General features: G+C 37.9%; 1 protein-coding gene across 1 annotated transcript in view; it reads right to left on the bottom strand.

Moving 5' to 3' along the window:
• Window positions 1-27836, bottom strand: part of Cyp20a1 (cytochrome P450 family 20 subfamily A member 1) — a 67732-nt gene that overhangs the window by 34729 nt on the left and 5167 nt on the right. Inside the window, exons 2-4 of the mRNA XM_077799268.1 lie at window positions 10500-10549; window positions 9394-9560; window positions 7546-7688 (exon numbers count right to left, since the gene is read on the bottom strand). Coding sequence (XP_077655394.1) covers window positions 7546-7688; window positions 9394-9560; window positions 10500-10549 — 360 coding nt within the window. The remainder of the gene's footprint in view (window positions 1-7545; window positions 7689-9393; window positions 9561-10499; window positions 10550-27836) is intronic.

The following is a 27836-nucleotide window of genomic DNA, read 5'->3' as shown; positions in this document are numbered from 1 at the left end:
GGTTCAATCCTCAGCAACACATAGTAATAAAATAAAGATATTGTGTCCATTAAAGCTAAAAAATAAATATTAAAAATAATAATAAGAAAAAAAAATAAAGTAGGACCTGGCTGGGCACAGTAATCCCCGAGACTCAGGAGGCTAAGGCAGGAGTATCCCAAGTTTGAGGCTGGCCTCAGCAACTTACTGTTATTTTGAGACAATGTCTCAAAATAAAAAATGGAAAAAGGGACAGGATGTAGCTTAGTGGTAAAGTGCCCCTGGGTTCAATCCCTAGTACCAAAAATAAGTAAATAAATAAACTAGGACCTGAAGAATACACATGCATTAACTAGATGTGTGGATGATTAGGGAGACATTACAGGCCATGGAAACAGCATATACAGAGGCCCTGAAAAAGAGAAAAAGATATGTCTGAAGAAATAAAAGGCAAGTAGGGCTAGAGTATACACACAAAAGAGGATCAGGAAACGGGGCTGGAAAGGTAGGCATGCAAACTATACATACTCTCCAAAACTACATTAAGAACTCTGGAGTTTTTCCCAAGAACACAGAGAAAACTGAAGATTTTTGTGAAGGGAATAGTAGGAGGTGTATTTTGAATGTTTCTATTCTAAAGGGTTCTAGACCTAGAATCTACAGCTTCCAAAGGGTCTGTACATAGAATCCACAGGTCCACGAACTTAGATGAGAGGAAAATTTATTTTTCTCTAGTCTCTTACGTAAAATTTATCTTTTCCTCAATTATGACTATAAACCCTTTGATTTTTTAACCAATACAAATCTCAAAATACTTAAACATTGTATCATAGTTATTATAAAAATCTCAAATTCATGGTTTTATCCCTCAGAACATACTACTTTAAAGTCACAGAAGTTTTTGGAAACACTTACATGTTATTTAATATATTAATAAAGATGTATGTATATTATAAGATCACAAGTATTTAAAAAAATAACACTTTGATGACTGCATTGGTTTCCTTTGTAGCTAATTATTTTAAAATGTTATTCTCAGGGCTGAGGATGCAACTCAATTGTGGAGCATTTGCCCAGCATACTAAAAGGCCCTGGGTTCCATGCTCAGCACGGGGAGCAGGGCAGGGAGAAAAAATTATTCTGAGTGAAGTCCAAAGGTTTCATTAAATCACCAGGAGTTTATGTCATAAAAAGAACCTCTGCAGAGGGCTGGGGTTGTTAACTCAGTGGTAGAGCACTTGCCTAGCAAGTGTGAGGCACTGGGGTCGATCTTCAGCACCACATAAAAATAAATAAAGGTATTGTGTCTATCAACATCTAAAAAAAAAAAAAAAAAAAAGAACCCCTGCAGAGGATGGAAAACAGATGGGAAGAGGGAGCCACAAAGAAAGGAGAGGAGGCGAACCTGCAAGCCACGGGCGGGCGGGTCACGGGCGGGCGGGTCAGGCCCAGCAACCAGCCAAGAGACAGCAGATACACGCGCCTGCGGGGATCGCGGCCCGGACCCACTAGGACAGGTCTGGCGGACGGCTGAGGGCTAGGCCCGTCCCCTCCCCCAGTGTCTGCAGGTAGGCGGGGGACTGTGAACAACAGCAGAACGGGCCCAAAGCCTGCTGAGGGGCGGAACCGGCCCCTCCCCCAGTGCCTGCAAGAGAGGCGAACCTGCAAGCCACGGGCGGGCGGGTCAGGCCCAGCAACCAGCCAAGTGACAGCAGATACACGCGCCTGCAGGGAACGCGGACCGGACCCACTAGGACAGGTCCGGCGGACGGCTGAGGGCTAGGCCCGTCCCCTCCCCCAGTGTCTGCAGGTAGGCGGGGGACTGTGAACAACAGCAGAGCGGGCCCAAAGCCTGCTGAGGGGCGGAACCGGCCCCTCCCCTAGAGCCTGCAAACGAGGCGAACCTGCAACCCATCGGGAGGTTAGGCCCAGCAACCTACGGAGTGACACAGGTGCCCCTGGCGCCTGCTGAGTAGGTGGACCTTTGACCGACCAGCAAAGCAGACCTAGGGCCTGCCAGCATGGTAGATGGTTCACACTAATTGGAGGAGGATCACAACCACTACCTGCCCTGCAAGAGTGATTTTCCAACTATACAAGAGCAATATAAATAAATAGAGGGAAAATATCAAAGACACAACAATTTCACCAAGCAGAAAGAAACGCCAGCGGTATGAAACAACAAGGAAAGAAAGGACCACAGGCAATGCAGGTCAACTCAACTTTAGAAGAGGTAATAGCTGCAACAGATGGAATGTCAGATAGAGAGCTCAGGACATACATGCTTCAGATGATCTGGAGTCTCAAGGAAGACATGAGACAGCAAAATCAGACAATGAAAGATCACATCGACAAACAAATCCAGGAAGTATAAGATCAATTTCACAGGGAGATAGAGGTAATAAAAAACAAACAAATAGAAATACTAGAAATGCAGGAAACAATAAACCAACTTAAAAACTCAATTGAGAATACTACCAGCAGAGTGGATCACTTAGAAGATAGAACATCAGACAATGAAGACAGAGTATTTCAACTTGAAAAGAACATAGATAGCTCAGCAAGTCTACTAAGAAACCATGAGCAGCACATTCAAGAGCTATGGGATAATATCAAAAGACCAAACTTAAGAGTCATTGGGATACAGGAAGGCACAGAGCTCCAAACCAAAGGATTAAGCAATCTATTCAGTGAAATAATACAAGAAAACTTCCCAGACTTGAAGAATGAGACAGAATCCCAAATCCTAGAAGCCTACAGGACGCCGAATGTGCAAAATCATAAGAGATCCACACCTAGACACATTATAATGAAGATGTCCAATATACAGAATAAGGAGAGAATTTTAAAAGCTACAAGGGAAAGGAAGCAGATTACATTTAGGGGTAAACCAATCAGGATAACAGCTGATCTCTCAACACAGACTCTAAAAGCTAGAAGATCCTGGAATAACATATTTCAAACGCTTAAAGAAAATGGATTCCAACCAAGAATCGTGTATCCGGCGAAATTAAGCTTCAGGTTAGAAGATGAAATAAAAACCTTCCATGATAAACAAAAGTTAAAAGAATTCGCAGCTAGAAAACCATCTCTTCAAAAAATCCTTGGCAAAACATTACAGGAAGAGGAAATGGAAAATAACATTGATAACCAACAATGGGAGGTTGGACAGTAAAGGGGGGAAAGTAGTCAAAGAGGATAACAAATCAGGTTTAGTAACATCAATAAACAAATATGGATAGAAGAACAAACCATATCTCAATAATAACCCTAAATGTTAATGGCTTAAACTCACCAATTAAGAGACACAGGCTAGTAGAATGGATCACAAAACAAGACCCAACAATATGCTGTCTACAGGAGACGCATTTGATAGGAAAAGATGTACATAGACTGAAGGTGAAAGGTTGGGAAAAATCATATCACTCATATGGACCACGGAAACAAGCAGGAGTGTCCATACTCATATCTAATAAAATAGATTTCAAGCCAAAGCTAATCAAAAGGGATAAAGAAGGACACTTCATACTGCTCAAGGGAACCATACACCAACAAGACATAACAATCATAAATATATATGCCCCAAATAATGGTGCAGCCGTGTTCATCAAGCAAACTCTTCTCAAGTTCAAGAGTCTAATAGACCACCATACAATAATCATGGGAGACTTCAACACACCTCTCTCACCACTGGACAGATCTTCCAAACAAAAGTTAAATAAGGAAACTATAGAACTCAATAACACAATTAACAACCTAGACTTAATTGACATATATAGACTGTACCACCCAACATCAAGTTGCTACACTTTTTTCTCAGCAGCACATGGAACCTTCTCAAAAATAGACCATATACTATGTCACAGGGCAACTCTTAGACAATACAAAGAGGTAGAGATAATACCATGCATCTTGTTTGATCATAATGGAATGAAACTGAAAATCAATGATAAAAGAAGAAAGGAAAAATCAAGCATCACCTGGAGAATGAACAATAGGTTGCTGAGTGATCAATGGGTATTAGAAGACATCAAGGAGGAAATTAAAAAATTCCTAGAGTTAAATGAAAACACAGACACAACATATCGGAATCTTTGGGACACATTGAAAGCAGTTCTAAGAGGAAAATTCATTGCTTGGAGTTCATTCCTCAAAAAAAGAAAAAACCAACAAATAAATGATCTCATACTTCATCTCAAAATCCTAGAAAAAGAAGAGCAAAACAACAGCAAAAGAAGTAGAAGGCAAGAAATAATTAAAATCAGAGCTGAAATTAATGAAATTGAAACAAAAGAAACAATTGAAAAAATTGACAAAACTAAAAGCTGGTTCTTTGAAAAAATAAATAAAATTGACAGACCCTTAGCCATGCTAACGAAGAGAAGAAGAGAGAGAACCCAAATTACTAGCATACGGGATGAAAAAGGCAATATCACAACAGACACTACAGAAATACAGAAGATAATCAGAAATTACTTTGAATCCTTATACTCCAATAAAATAGAAGATAGTGAAGGCATAGATAAATTCCTTGAGTCTTATGATCTGCCCAGATTGAGCCAGGAGGATATAGACAACCTAAACAGACCAATAACAATAGAGGAAATAGAAGAAACCATCAAAAGACTACCAACTAAGAAAAGCCCAGGACCGGATGGGTATACAGCAGAGTTTTACAAAACCTTTAAAGAGGAACTAACACCAATACTTTTCAAGCTATTTCAGGAAATAGAAAAAGAGAGAGAACTTCCAAATTCATTCTACGAGGCCAACATCACCCTGATTCCGAAACCAGACAAAGACACTTCAAAGAAAGAAAACTACAGACCAATATCTCTAATGAACCTTGATGCAAAAATCCTCAATAAAATTCTGGCGAATCGGATTCAAATACATATCAAAAAAATTATACACCATGATCAAGTAGGATTCATCCCTGGTATGCAAGGTTGGTTCAATATACGGAAATCAATAAATGTTATCCACCACATCAATAGACTTAAAAATAAGAACCATATGATCATCTCGATAGATGCAGAAAAAGCTTTCGACAAAGTACAGCATCCCTTTATGTTCAAAACTCTAGAAATATTAGGGATAACTGGATCATACCTCAACATTGTAAAAGCAATCTATGATAAGCCACAGGCCAGCATCATTCTGAATGGAGAAAAATTGAAGGCATTCCCTCTAAGATCTGGTACAAGACAGGGATGCCCTCTCTCACCACTTCTGTTCAACATAGTCCTCGAAACACTGGCCAGAGCAATAAGGCAGACGAAAGAAATTAAAGGCATAAAAATAGGAAAAGAAGAACTTAAATTATCACTATTTGCAGATGATATGATTCTATACCTAGCAGACCCAAAAGGGTCTACAAAGAAGCTATTAGAGCTAATAAATGAATTCAGCAAAGTGGCAGGATATAAGATCAACACGCATAAATCAAAGGCATTCCTGTATATCTGCGACAAATCCTCCGAAACGGAAATGAGGACAACTACTCCATTCACAATATCCCCCCAAAAAATAAAATACTTGGGAATCAACCTAACAAAAGAGGTGAAAGATTTATACAATGAAAATTACAGAACCCTAAAGAAAGACATAGAAGAAGACCTTAGAAGATGGAAAAATATACCCTGCTCATGGATAGGCAGAACTAACATCATCAAAATGGCGATACTACCAAAAGTCCTATATAAGTTCAATGCAATGCCAATCAAAATCCCAACAGCATAGAAAACACTGGAACATTATAAAGTATTCAAAAAATGTTAAACATGGTTCTTACTGGATGATGAATAGCATTAAAAATGCTATTTTTTCCTTTGGATTCATCTAAAATTTACCCTACTTTATAAAATAACTATAATAAAAAACAATTTTAAAGTTATTTTGGAAAAATGTTAATGAAATGAAAAAATGCTTATTGTATGTTTTGAAGTAAAAAATATGTAAAATTGTGTATACAGTATGATCTCAATATTAATATTCATATATTGTGATACAGTGAAATTGTGGGTAACTTCTTTTTCTAATATTTATTTTTTAGTTGTAGTTGGACACAATACCTTTATTGATTTTTATGTGGTGCTGAGGATTGAACACAGGGTCTTGGACATGCGAGGCGAGTGCTCTACTGCTAAGCCACAACCCCAGCCCCATGGGTAATTTCTTTATGTTAGATTTTCCATGTTTACTACAGTAACCAAACAATACTTTTATAAATTATATTCATTAAAGAAGGCATAGATGGATGGGTTAGCTTTGGAAAAGAAAAGGGATTCTGCGAGTTGAGGGCACAGATTAGTGGTAAAGTGCTTGCCTGGCATATGTGAGGCTCAGGATTCAATCTCTAGCACTGGGGGGAGAGGAGGATTTCTTATGGTGTAAGATCAGATGGAACAAAGGACTGAAATAGGCTGGGGGTAGAGCTCAATTGGTAGAGTGCCTGCCTCACATGCACAAGGTCCTGGGTTCAATCCCCAGCACCACAAACAAAAAAAGGACTGAGATGACTAAAGTCTATTGGTGGGAATAGGACACTGAAGGAGTCCACATTTTAGGGGCTCTCACCTCAGTAAAGCAAGAAATCTACGGCAAGCAAGGGGTTGGGTATGACTGGCAGTACTAAAATAAGGGTTAAGGTTTGGAAGAGTCCTGTGGAAATTCTGAGAAATGTCAGATAACACACTGCTCAGAAAGATCTTGAGTGACAAAAGTAAAATGCTATGGATTACTATTCTGGTTCTCAGACTTTGGAACTTCTTATAAATGGTCAGCCCCGTCTCTCAGGGATTCAGCATCTTTAAGTAGAAACCCAGTAATCTGCGTTTTTATTGAGGGACTTTTTTTGTCTTTTAATACGTATATTTTTATTGGAGCTTTATAGTTATACACAGTAGTTGGGTTCATCCCAATAAACTCATTCACACATGGAAATCTATTTCAGTTCATGGTCTCCCCCTTTCCCTTCTGTTCTCTTCCCCTCTCCCATTCTCCTTCCTCTACTCTATTAGACTTCCTTTCACTTGTCTATTAATTTATATTTGATTGGTTCTTTATGTTATCCTACACTTCCCTCCCCCTTTTCTTTATTTTACTCTAGCTTCCACATATGAGAGAAAACATTTGACCTTTGAGTTTGACTAATTTCATTTATCAATATATTCTCCATTTCTATCCATTTACTGGCAAATGCCATAAATTCTTTCTTTCTTTTTTTAAGGGATTGTTTTAAGTGATTTCAGATCATGCTTTAGCAAACACTGGCTTTAGAAGCTGGCCTAAAAACAATGGAAAAATGGATAAAACTTCATATATTCTCTGTTCCCATCACTCTGACTTACACACTGAGTCTAGATGTTCAGATGTTTTTTTTGTGGGTTTTTTTTTTGTGGGCATGTGTTCTTTTGTTGGTTTTGTTTTAAAATTTCAGGAGAATAAAAATCAGCTTAGAAAAACAGGTGAAAGAAGAGTGGCAAAGTCAGGGCACACCAACAGTTTAAAAATACACTATTCTCTACATTGCAGAACATCAGACCAAACTACAGAGCACCTTACCTTCAGGAGGAGAGCAAAATTACTCTGCAGAGACTTAGTCACACTATTTTCATACAATTTTTTCCTCAGATGGTTTTCACTTCCACTCCCATTGTCAGATTGGTATTTCAATAATGACTTTAGCATGGTTTCAAAAGGGTCCACTGAAACAGAGAGATTATATCTAAATAAAAATAATCACCTCAAAATAAAAACCCAACAAATATGTCTAGCAAAAAAAAAATAAAGAAATAGGGAAGCAAGGGATGATAGAGCAGAGTACAATTTTTTTCACACTTCTTTAACAATCTTTCCAAAATGTGAACAGTTCAAGAGTCAACTAGCTAATCAGATTCCCAAAAACATTTATGACCCGTTATTTTTTGTTATAAAATGCTACCTTTATCCTTTGTATTTGATTTGTCTTATTTGCTTATGAATTACCTCCTCTACCCCATCAATCTGTCTAATCCTATCACAGAACAAGATTCTTTAAATTAATATAGCTTTACTATATACTATATTATCTGATGGTACAAAGTTTTTCTTTATTAATATCTTTTTTAGATTTACCCTGGCTGCTTATGTACATTTTACACTTCCAGATGCACCCAGGAACTCCCCCCTCCAGTATAAAGCATTTAATCTGGAATTATTTTTTCCACATTTTTATTGGTACATTATAATTGTACACAATCATGGGCCTGTTATATATTTGTACATGTACATAATAATTTGGCCAATATCATTCCATGGTATTTTCCCTTTCCTTCACCTCCTCCCCCCCCACCCCACTAACACCCCCCCCCGTCCTTTTCCTCTACTCCACTAATCTCCCTTCTACTTTCATAAGATCCCTCACAACCTTTCTTTTTCTTTTGTCCTCCCTAGCCTGCACATATGAGAGAAATATGTGACCCTTGACTTTCTGATTCTGGCTTATTTCACTTAATGTTCTCAAGTTCCATCTATTTTCAAGCAAATGACATAATCTCATTCTTCTTTATGCTATTATGTAGATGCACCACATTTTCTTTATTCATTCATCCACTGATGAACACCTTAGGCTGGTAAACTGTACTGCTATAAACATCTGTATGTATATGTTGCTATAGTATGCTGACTCAAATTTTTTAGGATAAGTATCAAGGAGTGGTATTGCTGAATCATATGGTGGTTCCATTCCTAGTCTTTTGAGGAACCTCCATACTGATTTCATAGTGGTTGTGCTAATTTACAATCCCACCAACAAAGTAAAAGTTCTTTTTCTCCACATCCTCACTAGCATTTCTTATTGTTCATGCTCTTGATGAGTGCCATTCTAACTGGCGTGAGATGAAATCTCAGTGTAGTTTTGCATTTCTCTAATTGCTAATGATGATAAACATTTTCTCATATATTTATTGGCCATCTGTATTTCTTCTTTTAAGAATGTCTGTTTAGTTCATTTATACATTTATTCATTGGGTTGTTTGCTTTTTTGATATTACACTTTTTGAGTTCTTTACATATTCTGGATTTTAATCCTCAATCAAAAGAGTAGCCAGCAAAGATTTTCTCCCATTCTGTAGGTTTTCTCTTCTCATTGTTAATTATTTTCTTTGCTGTGCAGAAACTTTTTATTATTTTCTGAACCATCAAAAGATCTTACAATAATTTACATTTTATTGTGTAATCTATAAATAAAAGAAAAAATACACTTTTACAATACTGAGTTTTAAGTGTGTAATAAAGATTTCAGCACAATGACTAGTACACAGTATAAAACATTCACTAAATATTAGCTAATCCTACCTAAGAATAACATATACTTCTTCATAAACATTTATTCTTAAAAGATAAGGATCAACTAATAGACATTTAACTTACATGTCTTATTGGGGTTGATATGCTGCTTCAGTACATCCACAGTGCCCAAACTAACCACAAGACGCCTGCCAAACCAGAAAGAAACCACAGGCCCATATCTCTCATGCAAACCAACCAGGAACTCGTGCAAACTTCCATTGTTCACTATATCTGGAAGATTACCATCTCTGATAAAAGAGTAAAATTTAACAAAGTCATCCATCAATTTAACTTGGAAAAAAATCAGAAAAACCATACTTGATTCTGAATTACTTACATAAACAGATGAGGTTATGTTTGTGAAATTCAAATTACTGCAAAATCCAAAACTCAATTACATTTGCCCTTTTGTTATATTTCTATAGGTATATTTAGACATGGATTTGTATGGAAATTACTCTTCAATGCAAATAAGAATGTCACACAACGAACATGTGACACATTCTGGAGAACTATCCAACTACTATAGCACCTCGTCCTGAGATAGCAGTGGACATCATAATAGGCTGATGAAATCAGATCAATTATGGCAATTTTTTTCTTCTTTCCTTCTATCTTGTCCTCCTATTGTCAGCTTTTTCTGGCAAGGAGTAGTGAAAGCAATTAATGTTTCTGATTTACAAAGTCCTCCTTTCAGCTCTTAACAAAGTTTAGTTCTATGTCCACAGTTAAAGCAAACAAAGGAAGCGAATAAGATGAATAATCCAAAAATATGGTTTACTTTTTACTATATATTTTTTTAGTTATAGATGAACACAATATCTTTATTTATCTTTTTTTTTTTTTTTAATGTGGTGCTAAGAATTGAACCTAGTGGCCTCAGGCATGAGAGGCAAATGTCCTACCACTGAGCCTCAACCTCAGACCCTGGTTTACTTTTTTTTTTTTTTTTAATATTTTTTTAGTTGTAGGTGGACACAATATCTTTATTTTATTTATTTATTTATATGTGGTGCTGAGGTTTAAACCCAGGGCCTCACGCGTGTGAGGCAAACACTCTACCACTGAGCTACAACCCCAGCCCCCTGGTTTACTTTTGATAACAAAAATAAGTTGATTCCAAAAAGTTTATTCCAAAAATAAGTTTACTCCAAAATAAATTTATTCCAAAAGAAATAATTACTCACTTTTCTTCAGTTGGAGTAATCCCTGGAATTCCTGCAGCCTGTCTGGAAGCCTTCAAGAAAAAAAAAAAAAAGTTTAGTATAATGAATTATCATATATCCCACAAGTCTGATGTGTTTTATCAAGACATATGTAGGACCTTAAGAAGTGGCTTTCCAATTCAAGTTGACTCTAAGGAATTATTTCTATATTAAAATATTTTTAAAATAGTGCCTCTGCATACAATAGAATTACCTTAATATTCTTCCCTGCACTAATTAAAATAAATTATTCAAAGAATATCTTTTTTTTGTTTGTTTTGGTAATTGTAGATGGACAGCATGCCTTTATTTTATTTGTGTATTTTTTTTATGTGGTGCTGAGGATCAAACCAAGTACCTCTCACATGCAAGGCAAGCGCTCTGCCACTGAGCTACAGCCCCAGCCCCCAGGTACATTTTTCTTTGTTCTGAGTCTATGAATTGTCTCAGCTGGTTTGACTTAAAAACACAATCAAGTGGTGCTTGGTGGTGTAGGCCTGTAATCCCAGCAACTTAGAAGGCTGAGGAAAGAGGATTACAAATTCAAAGCCAGCCTCAGCAACTTAAGTGAGGCCCTAAGCAACTTAGCAAGACCCTATCTCAAAATAAAAAATAAAAAGGTCTGGAGATGTGGCTTAGCACCCTTAGGTTCAATCCCTGGTACAAAATAAATAAATAAATAAATGTTCATGCTTATAATAACTTCATCCCGGAAACAATCACACTCTTTCTAATCAAACAATTGACCGAAATACAGTGATTGCTATGGACTGAATGTCTGTGTCCTCAAAATTCATATGCTGACATCTAATTCCCAAAGTGATGGGACTGTGGGAGGTAAGGGGGCAGAGTTCAAACGAATGAAATCATGCCCTGGTTAAGTTGGGAAGGAATCTGTTTGCCCAGTCCACCATGTGAAGACAGAGCAAGAATGCACAATCCATGAACCAAGAAATGAAGCCTCACCAGAAACTTCCCAGTCCCCAGAACTGGCAGAAATAAATTTCTGTTGTTTATAAGCCATACACCTTATGTATCTATAACAGGAGCCCAAAAAGATTAAGACAATGATATTCCTCTTTTTTTTTTAAGTGTAGTACAGTCAGTAAGGTGTCTGGTATAAAAATATATTAAGTGATAAGAGAATTCACAGTAAACTGTTGAGTGACATCCTTTAAGGAATGAATTTTGGGGGAGTTTAGAGGATTTTGATTTTTTTACAGTTTTCTTTTTTAATTTTTTAAGTTGTTGATGGACCTTTGTCTTATTCATTTATTTTATATGTAGTGCTGAGAATTTAACCCAGTGCCTCATACACGTAAGGCAAGTGTTCTACCACTAAGCCACAACCCCAGGCCGATTTTTTTTTACAATTTTCTACTGGGTTTATGGTGGCTAGGGCTGGGGATCAGCGTTATTTTAAATTTTATAATAAGGGTATGTTACTTACTAAACTTTTTACAAAACAGTCCTTAAATAAATACTCAGCTTTAGAATTAATTCTGAATTTTATCAATGATATTGACTAGCACCAATCAGAATTTTATATATTTGGCATTCTTCTTTTTAATTTAATTTTATATATATATATATATATATATATATATATATAGAGAGAGAGAGAGAGAGAGAGAGAGAGAGAGAGAGAGAGAGAACACGAGCGCGCCACAGCCGAAGGGGCCCCAGCAAACTTCCAGCTGCCAGCAAACTTCCAGCTGCCAGCCGATGATTGGCTCACAGCGGCCCCAGCAACTTCTAGCTGCCAACTGATTGGCTCCTCTGCGGTGATGCTCATTGGGGCTGTTTCCCTGCCCTTTCAGACCACGGAGCTGCTCATTGGGGGACTTTTTTGGCTCCGCCCACGCGACCCAGCCAATCGGCCTCAAGAGCAGGAGGAGTGGGGGAGGTTGAGAGGCTTGTGGGAAGCCGGTGGTGGCAGTTGGGCTCTGAAGGTTTTTCCTGAGGAGCTGTTTTGTTTGGCGTGTGTGGTTCTAAAAATAAAGTTCGTTTCTTTTGACAAGTGGCTCCTGAATTGTGCCCAGCCAGACTGCAGCATATATGTTTTAGTTGGACACAATATCTTAATTTTATTTATTTATTTTTATGTGGTGCTGAGGATCAAACCCAGTGCCTCACATATACTAGGTAAGCCTTCTACCACTTCTACCACTTCTACAACCACAGCCCCCTTTTTTTTAACTTAACATAAAGAAATACCCATTTACGTATTTACTTGGACACTTTATTATATTGCCAGAATTGTTGAGTTTTTGTTTTTGTTTGCAGTGCTGGGGACTAAATCCAGGCCTTGGGCATGCTAGGCAAGTGCTCTACCACTGAGCTACATTACCTACCCCAAAATTGTTTAATTATTTTTCTATAATATTGCTGTAAAATATCTGGCCTATTTATTTTGTTTTATAAATCACTAATGCTATGAAAATCTTTATATAATTTTACTTTTTCACTTGTTGCCCCCACTTTTGGGGTATGTGCCAAGAGAAATTACATGTTGATACTAAAAGAGTTTTACAGTTTCTGCTAAATACTACAAGATTGATATTAGGCAAAAATTTGTATAACTTGCACTTAACAGATGACAATGTAAAATTCTGTCCTAACACAGTGGGAAAATGAAGGAGCAATATCACGTTAAACACAAAACAAAGAGCTGATGCCATGAAACCTGCCTATATTTCCAGCTACTCGGAGGTTGAGACAAGATGATGGATCACTTGAGCCCAGGAGTTTCCAGCCCAGCCTGGGCAACATAGAGAGAATACCACTTAAAAAGGAAAAAAAAAATAAAATAAAATCAATGGTGTAAAAAATTCTAACTTTTATTTTCTAGGCTCAAATTATCAACAAGTTTCCCAATGTCTCTTTTAACTTGAAGAAATGATAACATTCATCTATTATCTTTTCCTCCTGAAATCCCAGGAAAAATGAAAGTAAAGAAATAAGAAAGCAGAGAATAAGAATAAAGAGAACAGAAAACAGTAGGTGAACAATTCAACCAATTTCTCTTAAGTGTTAAGCTGTCAGAGGAATGATTAACTGACACAGTTGAGAGCCCTCTTCTCAGGCAGTCTGCAAAGGATTCCCATAAGAAGTAGTTAGATTTGTACTCTATGAAGAGGAACTGCAGAATAAGACACAAAGTAAGACCTAAGACTTGAACCATTAATTTAAAGTCTGTGGTCAGATTTTTCCAAGCCCCCAGAAGGCCTTCTCCCTTCTTCTCCTTCTGGAAGCTGAGATTCCAGATTCAGGAACAACGGGTTGAGGGTGCTAACATCTGTAATTCTAAGGAAAAATTATTTCTAAAGAACAATTCTATATGAAGTCAAACTGTTATTTAAGTGTGAAGATAGAACAGAGATTTTTCAAACAGCAGGGTCAGCTAAAATTTCTTTTCCATGCATACTCTTGGGAAGCTACTGGAAAATGATACACTACAGCAAATAAAGGAAGAGAGGAGGAAAATACAAAACAACCAAAGAGAGGAAACTATGTGGGATCTAGGAAGCAAAGTAGACAATACAGGTGAAAAGATCAAAGGTACTGAAAAGACAAGAGTTATTGCAGCAGGTTGAGATGGAGACCAGTACTGACTGGAGAAGAATGACGGAGAGCTCCAAAAATGATGTGTTCAAGGGGGAAAAACAGAACTAATGTGTTTGAATAGCTGGACGATTTCACTGAGTGGTAATATGACAGATCAGTATTTGTAAAGTCCACTGATAGGCAGGAAAGAAAAAAGCTTTTACATTGTGTAAATAAATACAACCCTTTCCCTAAACCTGGCTACCATTGCTCCATCAAGCATGAAGAGGGAGTCTTGAATTCTATTATTCTGGATATGACAGTTCCTTCACTAACTATACTTCATAACAGAAATGAAGGGTGAGCCCCAGAATTCCAGGTAAATGCTCTTGTACCCTTTACTGTAGCTACATTTCGAGAATACCTAACATAATGAGGGGTATCCCAAACTGGCATGCACCTGGAAAGAATCTACAAAACTTTAATCTCCTGTATAATCATTGTCTTACCATCATAGGCCTTGAGACCATTCAGAATGATGCTATTAATACCATTTTTCTTACATTAGACAACACAAGAAGCTTAGGACTACCATTTTCCTCATCCACTAGACCAGCCCAGGAGCTCCTGGACTCTGGCTTTCACAACTCTGTGGAACTGGCTCATTAAAACCCTATTCTGGAGTTTTTCAAGATGGCAAAATAGAGGAGGTCTAGTTCCTGGCTGCTCCAAGGCATGAAACCAAGAAAGTAGACAGGCAGCTTCTTTACAAGGTGAGAGAACAAAAAAAAAAGCAAGGGGGTTGTATGGAGAGATTTTACTAGAACTTAAAACTAGACATTCAAAGTAGACCAGGGACAGAGGAGGTTGGCTATAATAAAAAAGGAAAAAAAAATCCCCAGCAGCATAGCTGCTGCTTCGGCTGGGGGCTCAGAAGCACCTGCCAGGGTGGTCCCTCTGTGAGCATAGTACAAGGATAAGGGAATTAGAGAAATTTGCATTTTGGGGAAGCACAAGATGTGTCTAGATACAGAGTGTTTAGAGATCAAGAGCGCAGCCCAATAAGCCTGAAAAAAACACTGTGTGATATCTATGGGCAGAGAAAGAAGCTGCCATCTCTCTAAAGGACATGCAGAGGACAAAGGAAGGAACCCATTTTGCAGCTGTGGTACGGGGTCCAGCAGCTGAGGAAGCCCATCCTTGGCAAACCTGAGTCTGGCCCAAAATATAAGCCGAGTAAACACATTCTGCACAACACAGTGTGCTTAAGTGACCAGGAGAAAATCAAACGGGGAGACAGATTTACATGGGAGACAACTGGTCATGGAAACCTACCTGGCTCTCCCCCTCCCTCTCCAATTCAACTGCTTGCAGGACCTGCTGGGAGAGACATATCTAGCCTGGAACTCGGAATGGTACTGGTGGGAGAGATTGTTTCTCTAAACTTGAAACCAGGAAAGGTGGGGTTTGTGGGTGACATGGGGGACTAAAAATTGTCTCCCCACCACACAAGTGGATTTCCCCTGAGGTACAGTCTTCTAGCATGGACCAGCAAGTGCTGGGCACTGGAGGTGTGCTGATTTAAAACCTCCAGACCACTGGCATTCAGCAAAGAGCCTGCAACCCACCTAAACCTAAACCTGCCTCCTGGAATTCCATCTACAGGATTACCTCTCTCACTTCAGTAATCCAGAGGGTGGAGCATCACACTCCAGAAAACCCCACCTAAAACTGCTGAGAAGAAAAGCTGAGAATGTTTTGAACATTCTCAACAATGGAAAGAAATGTTAAATTTTTTGTTAAGATTTTTTTTCTTTAATTATTTTTCTCCATTTAATTGTGACCTTGATGGTACATTGACATTTATACATTTTCATATTTTTTTTTCCTTCATCTCTAGCATCTCTGAAGCCAGTTATATTTCATGGATTAGTTTTTTTTTTTTTGTGACCTAGGATGTTTGATTAGTATATTTTAGATATTTTAGTTTTGTACTCTTCTATTTTTATTTTTAATTTATCATATATACATATGTGTGTGTGTGTGTGTGTATATATACATATATGTATATATATATATATATAATGTATATAATCTCCTACCTATTTCCTTGATTGTCTCTTTTCTTCCATTAGACAATCCCTATTGTTTTCTCTTTCACTCTTCCTTTTATCTTTTACTCTGTCTTCTGTCGTCCTCCCTCATAATTATCACATCCTAAAAAACTCTGGTCTCTCCCTGTCCATCATCTGAAATTCTAAATGCTTTTGCAAACTTGCTATGTAGTAGGCAATAACTGATCGTATCATTTCTGTTTATTGTGATAATTAACATTGTAGATGTCATAGTAGGAACTATTTGGTTTAATGCTGCATATTGTTTGCATTGTTGTGATTATTTGTCTCCCCCTAAACAGTGAGATACTGGAAAACGTCAGGGACACTATACGTCCAACAGAGTGGAAACTCTACTGCCTCAGATCCACTTTGATACGTGGGTAGACATATAAACAACATGAAAAAGCAAGGAAAAAATTTACCCCAAACAAACCAAGATACTCCCATAACCAATTACATCAATATCATGCTGGAAGAAACACCAGAGAAAGAGTTCAAAATGTACATAGATAAACTGATCTGCAAAGTAAAGGACGGTATAAGGAATGTAATCAAAGAAGAAATACAGGAAGTGAAAGATCAATTCAATAAACAGGCAGAGAGAGATCCTATGTGTGTGTGGGGGGGGAATCAGAAATCCTCAAAATGAATGAAACAATAAGCCAAATTAAAAACTCAATTCACAAGATGGCCTCGAATAGAGTGCATCACACCCCGTGTACCGCGCCACTGTGCAGGTGAATAACAAGTTAGAACGACAAAAAACTATCTTGTTAGGAACTTACAGAAAAATGGGGGTGCACCAAAACCTAGAGGAAGGATTTCCAGCACCGAGGTCCGGTAATTGAGTCTCATACATGAGCCAACTGTGCGACCGGAGATCTGGGCTGACTGATCCGCTCGGCCCGCCCCGCGGCTACAGATGGCGGCCGCCGAGAAGCGACCAGCAAGCAGGGAGAAACGTTGCTGCAGATTCTGTGGAATCCTGCCGCCTGAGCACTCACGGAGCCCCGGGCTGAGTTCGGGATTTCAGAAGGGGAAGGAAGGGGGACAGTTCTATCCCCCACAATGGAAACTCCACCAAGGAAACCAGCGGCCACCATCTTGGAGAGCTGAAGTAACCATCGCCACTCTCCGACAGATTGCAACAATAAAACAGGTGCTTGTTACTCAGCGATTCATCTCCCATACAGCGGGGAATTCGCATAAAATCTCTCCTAGGCTCTCCGGGGGAGGGATTATCAGAGCAAGCCTGCATAAAGACTCGGGGAAAACTAGAGACACCCGACCTTGAACTCCCCCTCCCATAAGCGGGGAAAACGAAACCTGTATTGCCAGCGCGTGGGGAGGGGCAAGAGGAAAAAATCAAAACAATAGAGTGCCAGGGTTCTCAATAGCCACCCTCCACGCCCAACAAACGGCAGGCCCAGAGTACAGTTTGAACTGCCAAGAGGCATCACTCAGGGGAAATCTGGTCGAGCAGGAGAAACCAGGACTAGCAGGAGAAACCAGGGGACTAGAGGCCAGGCCCTCGAGACTGGGCGGCTGGAGTCCGCCCCATGCCGGCGACCGACCAAGCGAACGGGCAGCTAGAGATTGCCCGCCCACCAGCGACAGCCGGCCCACTGCCCCTGCGACTGGGCAGCTAGAGATCGCTCGCCCACCGGCGACAGCCGGCCCATTGCCCCTGCGACTGAGCAGCTGGAAACCACACGCCCGCTGGCTACCAATTGCCCGCCGGCTGCCCACGCGACTGGGCAGCTGGGGACCGCTTGCCCGCTGGTGACAGCCGGCCCATTGCCCCTGCGACAGGGCAGCTAGAGATTGCCCACCCACCAACGACAGCCGGCCTGCTGCCCGTGCGACTAGGAGGCTGAAGACCGCATGCCCACCAGCAACCGATCATCCGCCCGCTGCCTGCGCGACTGGGCGGCTGGAAACCGCCCGCCCGTTGGCGACCGATCCTGCAACTAGGCGGCTAGAGATCACACGCCCGCCAGTGACAGCCCACCAGCTGTCCGCGCGACTGGGCGGCTGGAGACCGCCCGGCCGCCGGCGTCCGGGAGCTGAAACCAACCAGAGACAGTCCAGTCCCACCCCCACATTCGGACACCCCGGCAAGGAGCCTGGGGCCCGCCATAGCAGAGAGGTGATGTCACTGGAGCTTGGCCATCAGAATTCCTTCCAAGCGGAATCCACTATAACAGACATAGTCTACCAACACAAAGGAGAGACAACAGAGATACAAAAAACCAAAACAAATTTATAGAAGAGAGCAGAAACACAGCAATCAAATAGAGCTGGAAAGTAGCATGAACATCATGAAAAAACAAGGGAAAAAAAGGAGTACAAACAATGCAGGACAAATTAAATCTACAGGAGGAACTAGAAGCATCAGAAACAGGGATAGGGAAAGAACTCAAGGCATACCTAACTCAGATGGAAAGGAATATTAGAGAAGACATGAGACAGCAAGTCCAAGCAATAAAAGTATATTTTGAAAATGAATTAAACAAACAAATTCAAATGGCAAAGAACAAGCTTTACCAGGAGATAGAGATCTTTAAAAAAAATCAAACAGTAATCCTAGAAATGCAGGAAACTATAAACCAAAATAAAACTCAAACGAGAATGTTACAAATAGACTAGATCAAGTAGAAGTCAGAACATCAGATAATGAAGACAAAGATTATCAACTTGAAAAGAATATAGTCAACAGAGAAAAGATGCTTAAATCCCACGAGCAATCTATTCAAGAGATATGGGGTGTCATAAAAAAAAACAAATTTGAGAGTCATCGGGATAGAAGAAGGCATAGAGATTCAAACCAAAGGAATGGACAACCTATTAAATGAAATAATTCTAGAAAATTTCCCAGAGATGAAAGATGGAATGGATGGCCAAATCCTGGAAGCCTACAGGATCCCAAACATTCAAAACCGTAATAGACCAACTCCAAGACAAATAATTATGAAGATAGCCAACATACAGAACAAGGAGAGAATATTGAAAGCTACGAGAGAAAGGAGGCAGATTACATTCAGGGGTAAACCAATTAGGTTAACGAATGATTTTTCATCACAGACTTTGAAAGCGAGAAGATCCTGGAACAATGTATTTCAAACGCTGAAAAATAATGGATTCCAACCAAGAATACTGTATCCAGCAAAATTAAGCTTCAGATTTGACAATGAAATTAAAATCTTTCATGATAAACAAAAGCTAAAAGAATTCACAGCCAGAAAACCAGCACTGCAAAGCATTTTCAGCAAAATACTACAAGAAGAGGAATTGAAAAATAGTGCCCAAAACTAACAGCAGGAGGTATCTCAGTAAAGGGGGAGGAAAATAACCAAAAAGTAAAAACTAGTCAAACTAAAATAAATAAATAAATAAACATGACTGGAAGTACAAATCATATTTCAATTGTCACCTTAAATGTTAATGGCCTAAACTCACCAATCAAGAGACATAGGCTAGTAACCTGGATCAAAAAAACAAATCCAACAATATGCTGCCTTCAGGAGACACATATGATAGGAAAAGACATACACAGGCTGAAGGTAAAAGATTGGGAAAAAATCATACCACTCACATGGCCCTCGGAAACAAGCAGGAGTGGCCATACTCATATCGAATAAAATCAAATTCAAACCTAAGTTAATCAAAAGGGATGAAGAAGGACACTATATACTGTTAAAAGGAACCATCCACCAACAAGACATAACAATTATCAATTTGTATGCACCAAACAATGGAGCTGCAACGTTCATAAAACAAACTCTCCTCAAGTTCAAGAGTCAAATAGACTATAACACAATAATTATGGGTGACTTCAACACACCGCTCTCACCATTAGACAGATCCTCTAGACAAAAGCTGAATAAAGAAACTATTGAACTCAACAGCACAATCAATAACCTAGACTTAACCGACATATATAGAATATATCAACCATCATCAAGTGGATACACGTTCTTCTCAGCAGCACATGGATCCTACTCAAAGATAGACCATATATTATGCCATAGGGCAACTCTTAGTAAATATAAAGGCGTGGAGATAATACCATGCACCATATCTGATCATAATGGAATGAAACTGGAAATCAATGATAAAAGAAGGAAGGAAAAATCCTACATCACATGGAAAATGAACAATATGTTACTGAATGATCAATGGGTTACAGAAGACATAAAGGAGGAGATAAAAATGACAATACAGACACAACATACCGGAATCTATGGGACACAATGAAAGCAGTTTTAAGAGGGAAATTCATTTCTTGGAGTTCTTTCCTCAAAAAAAGAAAAAAACAACAAATAAATGAACTCACACTACACCTCAAAAACCTAGAAAAGGAAGAGCAAAACAACAGCAAATGTAGTAGAAGACAAGAAATAATTAAAATTAGAGCAGAAATCAACGAAATTCAAACAAAAAAAAACATTAAAAAAATTGAAAAAACTAAAAGTTGGTTCTTTGAAAAAATAAATAAGATCAACAGGCCCTTAGCCATGCTAATGAAGAGAAGAAGAGAGAGAACTCAAATTACTAACATACGGGATGAAAAAGGCAATATCACAACAGACACTACAGAAATACAGCAGATAATTAGAAAGTATTTTGAAACCCTATATTCCAATAAAATAGAAGATAGTGAAGATATCAATAAATTTCTTAAGTCATACGATCTGCCCAGATTGAGTCAGGAAGACACACACAATTTAAACAGACCAATAACAAAGGAAGAAACTGAAGAAGCCATCAAAAGACTACCAACCAAAAAAAGCCCTGGACCGGATGGGTATACAGCGGAGTTTTACAAAACCTTCAAAGAAGAATTAATACCAATACTTTTCAAGCTATTTCAAGAAATAGAAAAAGAAGGAGCTCTTCCAAATTCATTCTATGAGGCCAACATCACCCTGATCCTGAAACCAGACAAAGACATTTCAAAGAAAGAAAACTACAGACCAATATCTCTAATGAACTTGGGATGCAAAAATTCTCAATAAAATCCTGGCGAATCGAATACAAAAGCATATCAAAAAAATTGTGCACCATGATCAAGTAGGATTCATCCCTGGGATGCAAGGCTGGTTCAATATACAGAAATCAATAAATACTATTCACCACATCAATAGACTTAAAGACAAGAACCATATGATCATCTTGATAGATGCAGAAAAAGCATTTGACAAAGTACAGCATCCCTTTATGTTCAAAACACTAGAAAAACTAGGGATAACAGGAACTTACCTCAACATTGTAAAAGCTATCTATGCTAAACCTCAGGCTAGCATCATCCTAAATGGAGAAAAACTGAAGGCATTCCCTCTAAAATCTGGAACAAAACAGGGATGCCCTCTATCACCATTTCTATTCAATTTAGTTCTTGAAATACTAGCCAGAGCAATTAGACAGACAAAAGAAATTAAAGGCATAAAAATAGGAAAAGAAGAACTTAAATTATCGCTATTTGCAGCTGACATGATAATATATTTAACAGACCCAAAAGGGTCTACAAAGAAACTGCTAGAGTTAATAAATGAATTCAGCAAAGTGGCAGGTTATAAAATCAACACGCATAAATCAAAGACATTCCTGTATATCAGCAACAAAACTTCTGAAATGGAAATGAGGAAAAACACTCCATTCACAATATCCTCAAAAAAAATAAAATACTTGGGAATCAACCTAACAAAAGAGGTGAAAGATTTATACAATGAAAACTACAGAACCCTAAAGAGAGAGAGAGAAGATCTTAGAAGATGGAAAAATGTACCCTGTTCATGGATAGGCAGAACTAACATCATCAAAATGGCGATACTACCCAAAGTTCTCTACAGGTTTAATGCGATGCCAATTAAAATCCCAATGGCATTTCTTGTAGAAATAGATAAAGCAATCATGAAATTCATATGGAAAAACAAAAGACCCAGAATAGCAAAAGCAATTCTAAGCAGGAAGTGTGAATCTGGAGGTATAGCGATACCAGAGTTCAAACTGTACTACAAAGCAATAGTAACAAAAACAGCGTGGTACTGGTACCAAAACAGGCAGGTGGACCAATGGTACAGAATAGAGGACACAGAAACCAATCCACAAAATTACAACTTTCTTATATTTGATAAAGGGGCTAAAAGCATGCAATGGAGGAAGGATAGCATCTTCAACAAATGGTGCTGGGAAAATTGGAAATCCATATGCAACAAAATGAAACTGAATCCCTATCTCTCGCCATGCACAAAAGTTAACTCAAAATGGATCAAGGAGCTAGATATCAAATCAGAGACACGGCATCTGATAGAAGAAAAAGTTGGTACCATCTACATACTGTGGGGTCGGGCTCCAAATTCCTTAATAGGACGCCCATAGCCCAAGAGTTAATAACAAGAATAAATAAATGGGACTTACTTAAACTAAAAAGTTTTTTCTCAGCAAGAGAAACAATAAGAGAGGTAAATAGAGAGCCGACATCCTGGAAACAAATTTTTACCCCTCACACTTCAGATAGAGCCCTAATATCCAGAATATACAAAGAACTCAAAAAATTAAACAATAAGATAACAAATAACCCAATCAACAAATGGGCCAAGGACCTGAATAGACACTTCACAGAGGAGGACATACAATCAATCAACAAGTACATGAAAAAATGCTCACCATCTCTAGCAGTCAGAGAAATGCAAATCAAAACCATCCTAAGATACCATCTCACTCCAGTAAGATTGGCAGCCATTATGAAATCAAACAACAATAAGTGTTGGCGAGGATGTGGGGAAAAGGGTACACTTGTACACTGCTGGTGGGACTGCAAATTGGTAAGGCCAATTTGGAAAGCAGTATGGAGATACCTGGGAAAGCTGGGAATGGATCCACCATTTGACCCAGTTATCGCCCTTCCTCGGACTATTCCCTGAGGATCTTAAAAGAGCGTACTATAGGGATACTGCCACATCAATGATTATAGCGGCACAATTCACAATAGCTAGACTGTGGAACCAACCTAGATGCCCTTCAATAGATGAATGGATAAAAAAAAATGTAGCATCTATACACAATGGAGTACTATGCAGCAATAAAAAATGACAAAATCATAGAAGTTGCAGGGAAATGGATGGCATTAGAGCAGATTATGCTAAGCGAAGCTAGCCAATCCTTAAAAGCAAATGCCAAATGTCTTCTTTGATATAAAGAGAGCAACTAAGAACAGAACAGGGAGGAAGAGCATGAGGAAAAGATTAACATTAAACAAAGACGAGTGGGGGGAGAGAAAGGGAGAGAGAAGGGAAAGCATATGGAAATGGTAGGAGACCCTCAATGTTACACAAAATTACATATAAGAGGTTGTGAGGGGAAAGGCGGGGGGAAACAAGGGAGAGAATTGAACAACAGCAGATGAGGTAGAGAGGGATGATGGGAGGGGAGGGGAGGGGGGATAGTAGGGGACAGGAAAGGTAGCAGATTACAACAGTCACTAATATGCCATTATGTAAAAATGTGAGTGTGTAACCGATGTGATTCTGCAATTTGTATTTGGGGTAAAAATGGGAGTTCATAACCTAATTGAGTCAAATGTATGAAAGATGATATATCATGAGCTTTGTAATGTTTCTAACAATCAATAAAAAAAATATATAAAAAAAATAAAAGCCCAAACTATATAAAAGGCCAGTATTTGCCCTTTCAACTTAAGAGACTGAACTTTTTACAATCATTCACATCACTTTGAAGTTATTGAGGATTCCAAGGAGAGCCCCAAGTCAGGAATTTATATCATTTACAAATGCAAAGAGAATGTTAGGTGTCCTAAACAAATCTGTGAGGTAACCCTACATCTGACTTTACTAAGTCGTATGAGAACTGGCCTATTTCCAATCTCCTTAAATAAAAGGCTGATTTTGTGCTCAAAAAAAAAAAAAAAAAAAAAAAAAAACTCAATTCACCAACAGACTAGACCACTTGGAAGACAGAACCTCAGGCAATAAAGACAAAATATATGGCAAAATATATAATCTCGAAAATAGCAGTGACCATGGAGAGAAGATGTTAAGAAACCATGAACAGAACTTCCAAGAAATATGGGATAACATGAAAAGATCAAGCAAGATTTATCAGAATAGATGAAGGCATGAAGATACAAATTAAAAGAATGCACAATCTTTTCAATGAAATAAGATCAGAAAATTTCCCAAATCTAAAGAATGACATGGAAAATCAAGCACAAGAGGCTAATAAGACCCTAAATGTACAAAATTACAACAGACCCACACCAAGGCACATTGCAATGACAATGCCTAGCATAAGGAATAGGGAGAATTTTAAAGGTTGCAAGAAAAAAAAATTAAATTACATATGGGGGAAACTAATTGGATCTCAGCTGATTTTTTCAACCCAGACCCTCAAAACTGGGAGGTCCTGAAATAACATAGCTCTGAAAGAAAATGGATGCCAACCAAGAATCCTATATCCAACAAAATTAAGCTTCAGATTTGAAGATGAAATAAAAACCTTCCATGATAAACAAAAGTAAATCAGAAGAAGAAGGAAGGAACTACACTAAAGGAATAGTCAATCAAAGGAGACACTAATTCAAATTAAAAACTAGAAATAAACCAAAATGACCAGGAATACAAATCATATTTCAATAATAACCTTAAATGTTAATAGCCTAAACTCATCAATCAAAAGACAAAGACTGGCAGATTAAAAAACAAGATCCAGGGGCTGGGGATGTGGCTCAAGCGGTAGCGCGCTCGCCTGGCATGCGTGCGGCCCAGGTTCGATCCTCAGCACCACATACAAACAAAGATGTTGTGTCTGCCGATAGCTAAAAAATAAATATTAAAAATTCTCTCTCTCTCTCTCTCTTTTAAACAAAACAAAACAAAACAAAACAAGATCCAACAATATGTTGTTTCCAAAAGACTCACCTTATAGGCAAAGACAGCAATAGACTGGAAGGTAAAAAGATAGGAAAAAACATATCACTCATATGGATTGCATCAACAAGAAGGGATTTCTTTCCTTATATCAGGTAAAGTGGACTTCAAGCCAAAGTTAATCAGAAGGAACAAAGAAGGACATTTCATACTGCTTAAGGGAATTACACATCAACAAGACATAACAATCATAAATATTTATGCCCCAAACAATGGAGCATCTATGTACATCAAATAAACTCTTCTCAACTTCAAGAATCAAGTAGACCACAACACAATAATACTGGGTGACTTTAACATACCTCTCTCACTACTGGACAGATCCTCCAAACAAAAACAAAGAAACAATAGAACTAAATAATGCAATCAATAATTTAAACTTGACAGACATATATAGAATATCTCATCCATCAATGAGCGAATAGACTTTCTTTTCAGCAGCACATGGATCTTTCTCTAAAATAGACCATATCTTATGCCACATACTCTTAGCAAATACAAAAAAAGGAGATAATACCTTGCATTCTATCAGATCATAATGGAATTAAATCAATGCTAAGAGTAAAAAGTAGAAGCTATTCTAACATATGGAGACTAAATAATATACTATTGAAAGACGAATGGATAGCAGGAGAAATTAGAGATAAAATCAAAACATACTTAGAGGTAAATGAGAATACTAATAAAATGTTTCAAAATCTCTGGGAAACTATGAAGGCAGTGCTAAAAGGAAAGTTCACTGCATTGTGCTCCTTCATTAAAAGAATAAAAAGTCAGGCTGGGGTTGTAGCTTAGTGATAGAGTACTTGCCTTGTATGTGGAAGGTATTGGGTTTGATCCTTAGCACCACATAAAAATAAAATAAGGTATTATGTCCATCTAGAACTAAAAACATATTTAAAAAAAGAATAAAAAGTCAACAAATAAATGACCTAACATTATATCTCAAAGCCCTAGAAAAAGAAGAATAAATAGACACCAAAAGCAGTAGAAGACAGGAAATAATGAAAACCAGAGCTGAAATGAATGCAATTGAAACAAAGGAAACAATTACAAAAGCTGACAAAACAAAAAGTTGGTTCTTTGAAAAAATAAATAAAATTGATAAACCGCTAGCCTACGCTAACAGAGAGAGAAAACTCAAATTACTAAAATTTGTGATAAAAAAAGGAAATATCATGACAGATGCTACTGAAATACAGAAGATAATTTAGAAACTATTTTGAAAATTTATACTCCAATAAAACAGAAAATCTTGAAGATATCGACAAATGTCTAGAGGCATACGACTTACGCAAACTCAATCAAGAGGACATACACAATTTGAACAGATTAATTTCAAGCAATGAAATAGAAGACGCCATCAACTAAGAAAAACCCAGGACTAGATGGATTCTCAGCTGAGTTCTACAAGACCTTCAAAGAAGAATTAACACTAATACTTCTCAAATTATGCCATAAAATAGAAATGGAGGGAACTATGCCAAACTCATTCTATGAGGCTACTTTCACCCTGATACTAAAAACAAAGACATATCAAGGAAGGAAAAATGCACACTATTATCCCTGATGAACACAGATGCAAAAATTCTCAATAAAATTCTGGCAAATCACATACAAAAACATATTAAAAAGATAGTGCACCATGATCAAGTGGGGTTCATCCCAGGGAGGCAAGGTTGGTTCAATATATGGAAATCAATAAACGTAATTCATCACATCAACAGACTTAAAGACAAGAATTATATGATCATCTCAATAGATGCAGAGAAAGAATTTGACAAAAAATAGCAGTCCTTCATGTTCAAAACACTAGAAAAACTAGGAATGGTAGGAATATACCCTAACCAACATCAATCTAAATGGAGAAAAATTGAAAGCATTCCCTCTAAAAACTGGAACAAGGCCAGGATGCCCTCTTTTTCCATTTCTAGTCATTGAAACTCTAGCCAGAGCAATAAAACAGATGACAGAAATTAAAGGGATATGAATAGGAAAAGAAGAACTCAAACTATCACTATTTGCCGACAACATGATTCTACAGAGGACCCAAAAAATTCCACTAGAAAACTTCTAGAACTCATAAATGAATTCACCAAGTAGCAGGATATATAATTAACACCCATAAATCAAATGTGTTCCTATACATCAGTGATGAATCCACTGAAAGAGAAATTAGGAAAACAATATCCTCAAAAAAATAAAATAAAATATTTGAGAATCAGTCTAACAAAAGAGGTGAAAGACTTCTACAATGAAAATTACATAACACTAAAGAAAGACATTAAAGAAGACCTTAGAAGATGGAAAGATCTCCCATGTTCTTAGATAGCCAGAAATAACATTGTCAAAATGGCCATACTACCAAAAGTATTATACAGATTTAATGCAATTCCTATTAAAATCCCAATGACATTCTTCATAGGAATAAAAATTGCAATCATGAAATTCATTTGGAAAAATAAGAGACCTGCAATTGCCAAAGCAATCCTTGACAAGAGTGAAGCAGGAGGCATCACAATACCAGACTTTAACAAAAATGCCATGGTACTGGCACCAAAACAGATACGTAGATCAATGTTAAGAATAGAAGACACAGAGACAAACACACATAAATACAGTTATCACATACCAAACACTGGAGAAAAGTTTAAACCTCTTCAACAAATGGTGCTGGAAATCCACGTGTAACAAAATGAAATTAAACC

Source organism: Urocitellus parryii, chromosome 1 (genome assembly GCF_045843805.1).
Source record: "Urocitellus parryii isolate mUroPar1 chromosome 1, mUroPar1.hap1, whole genome shotgun sequence".
Taxonomy (NCBI): Eukaryota; Metazoa; Chordata; class Mammalia; order Rodentia; family Sciuridae; genus Urocitellus; species Urocitellus parryii.
This window is presented reverse-complemented; position numbering and strand designations above follow the sequence as displayed.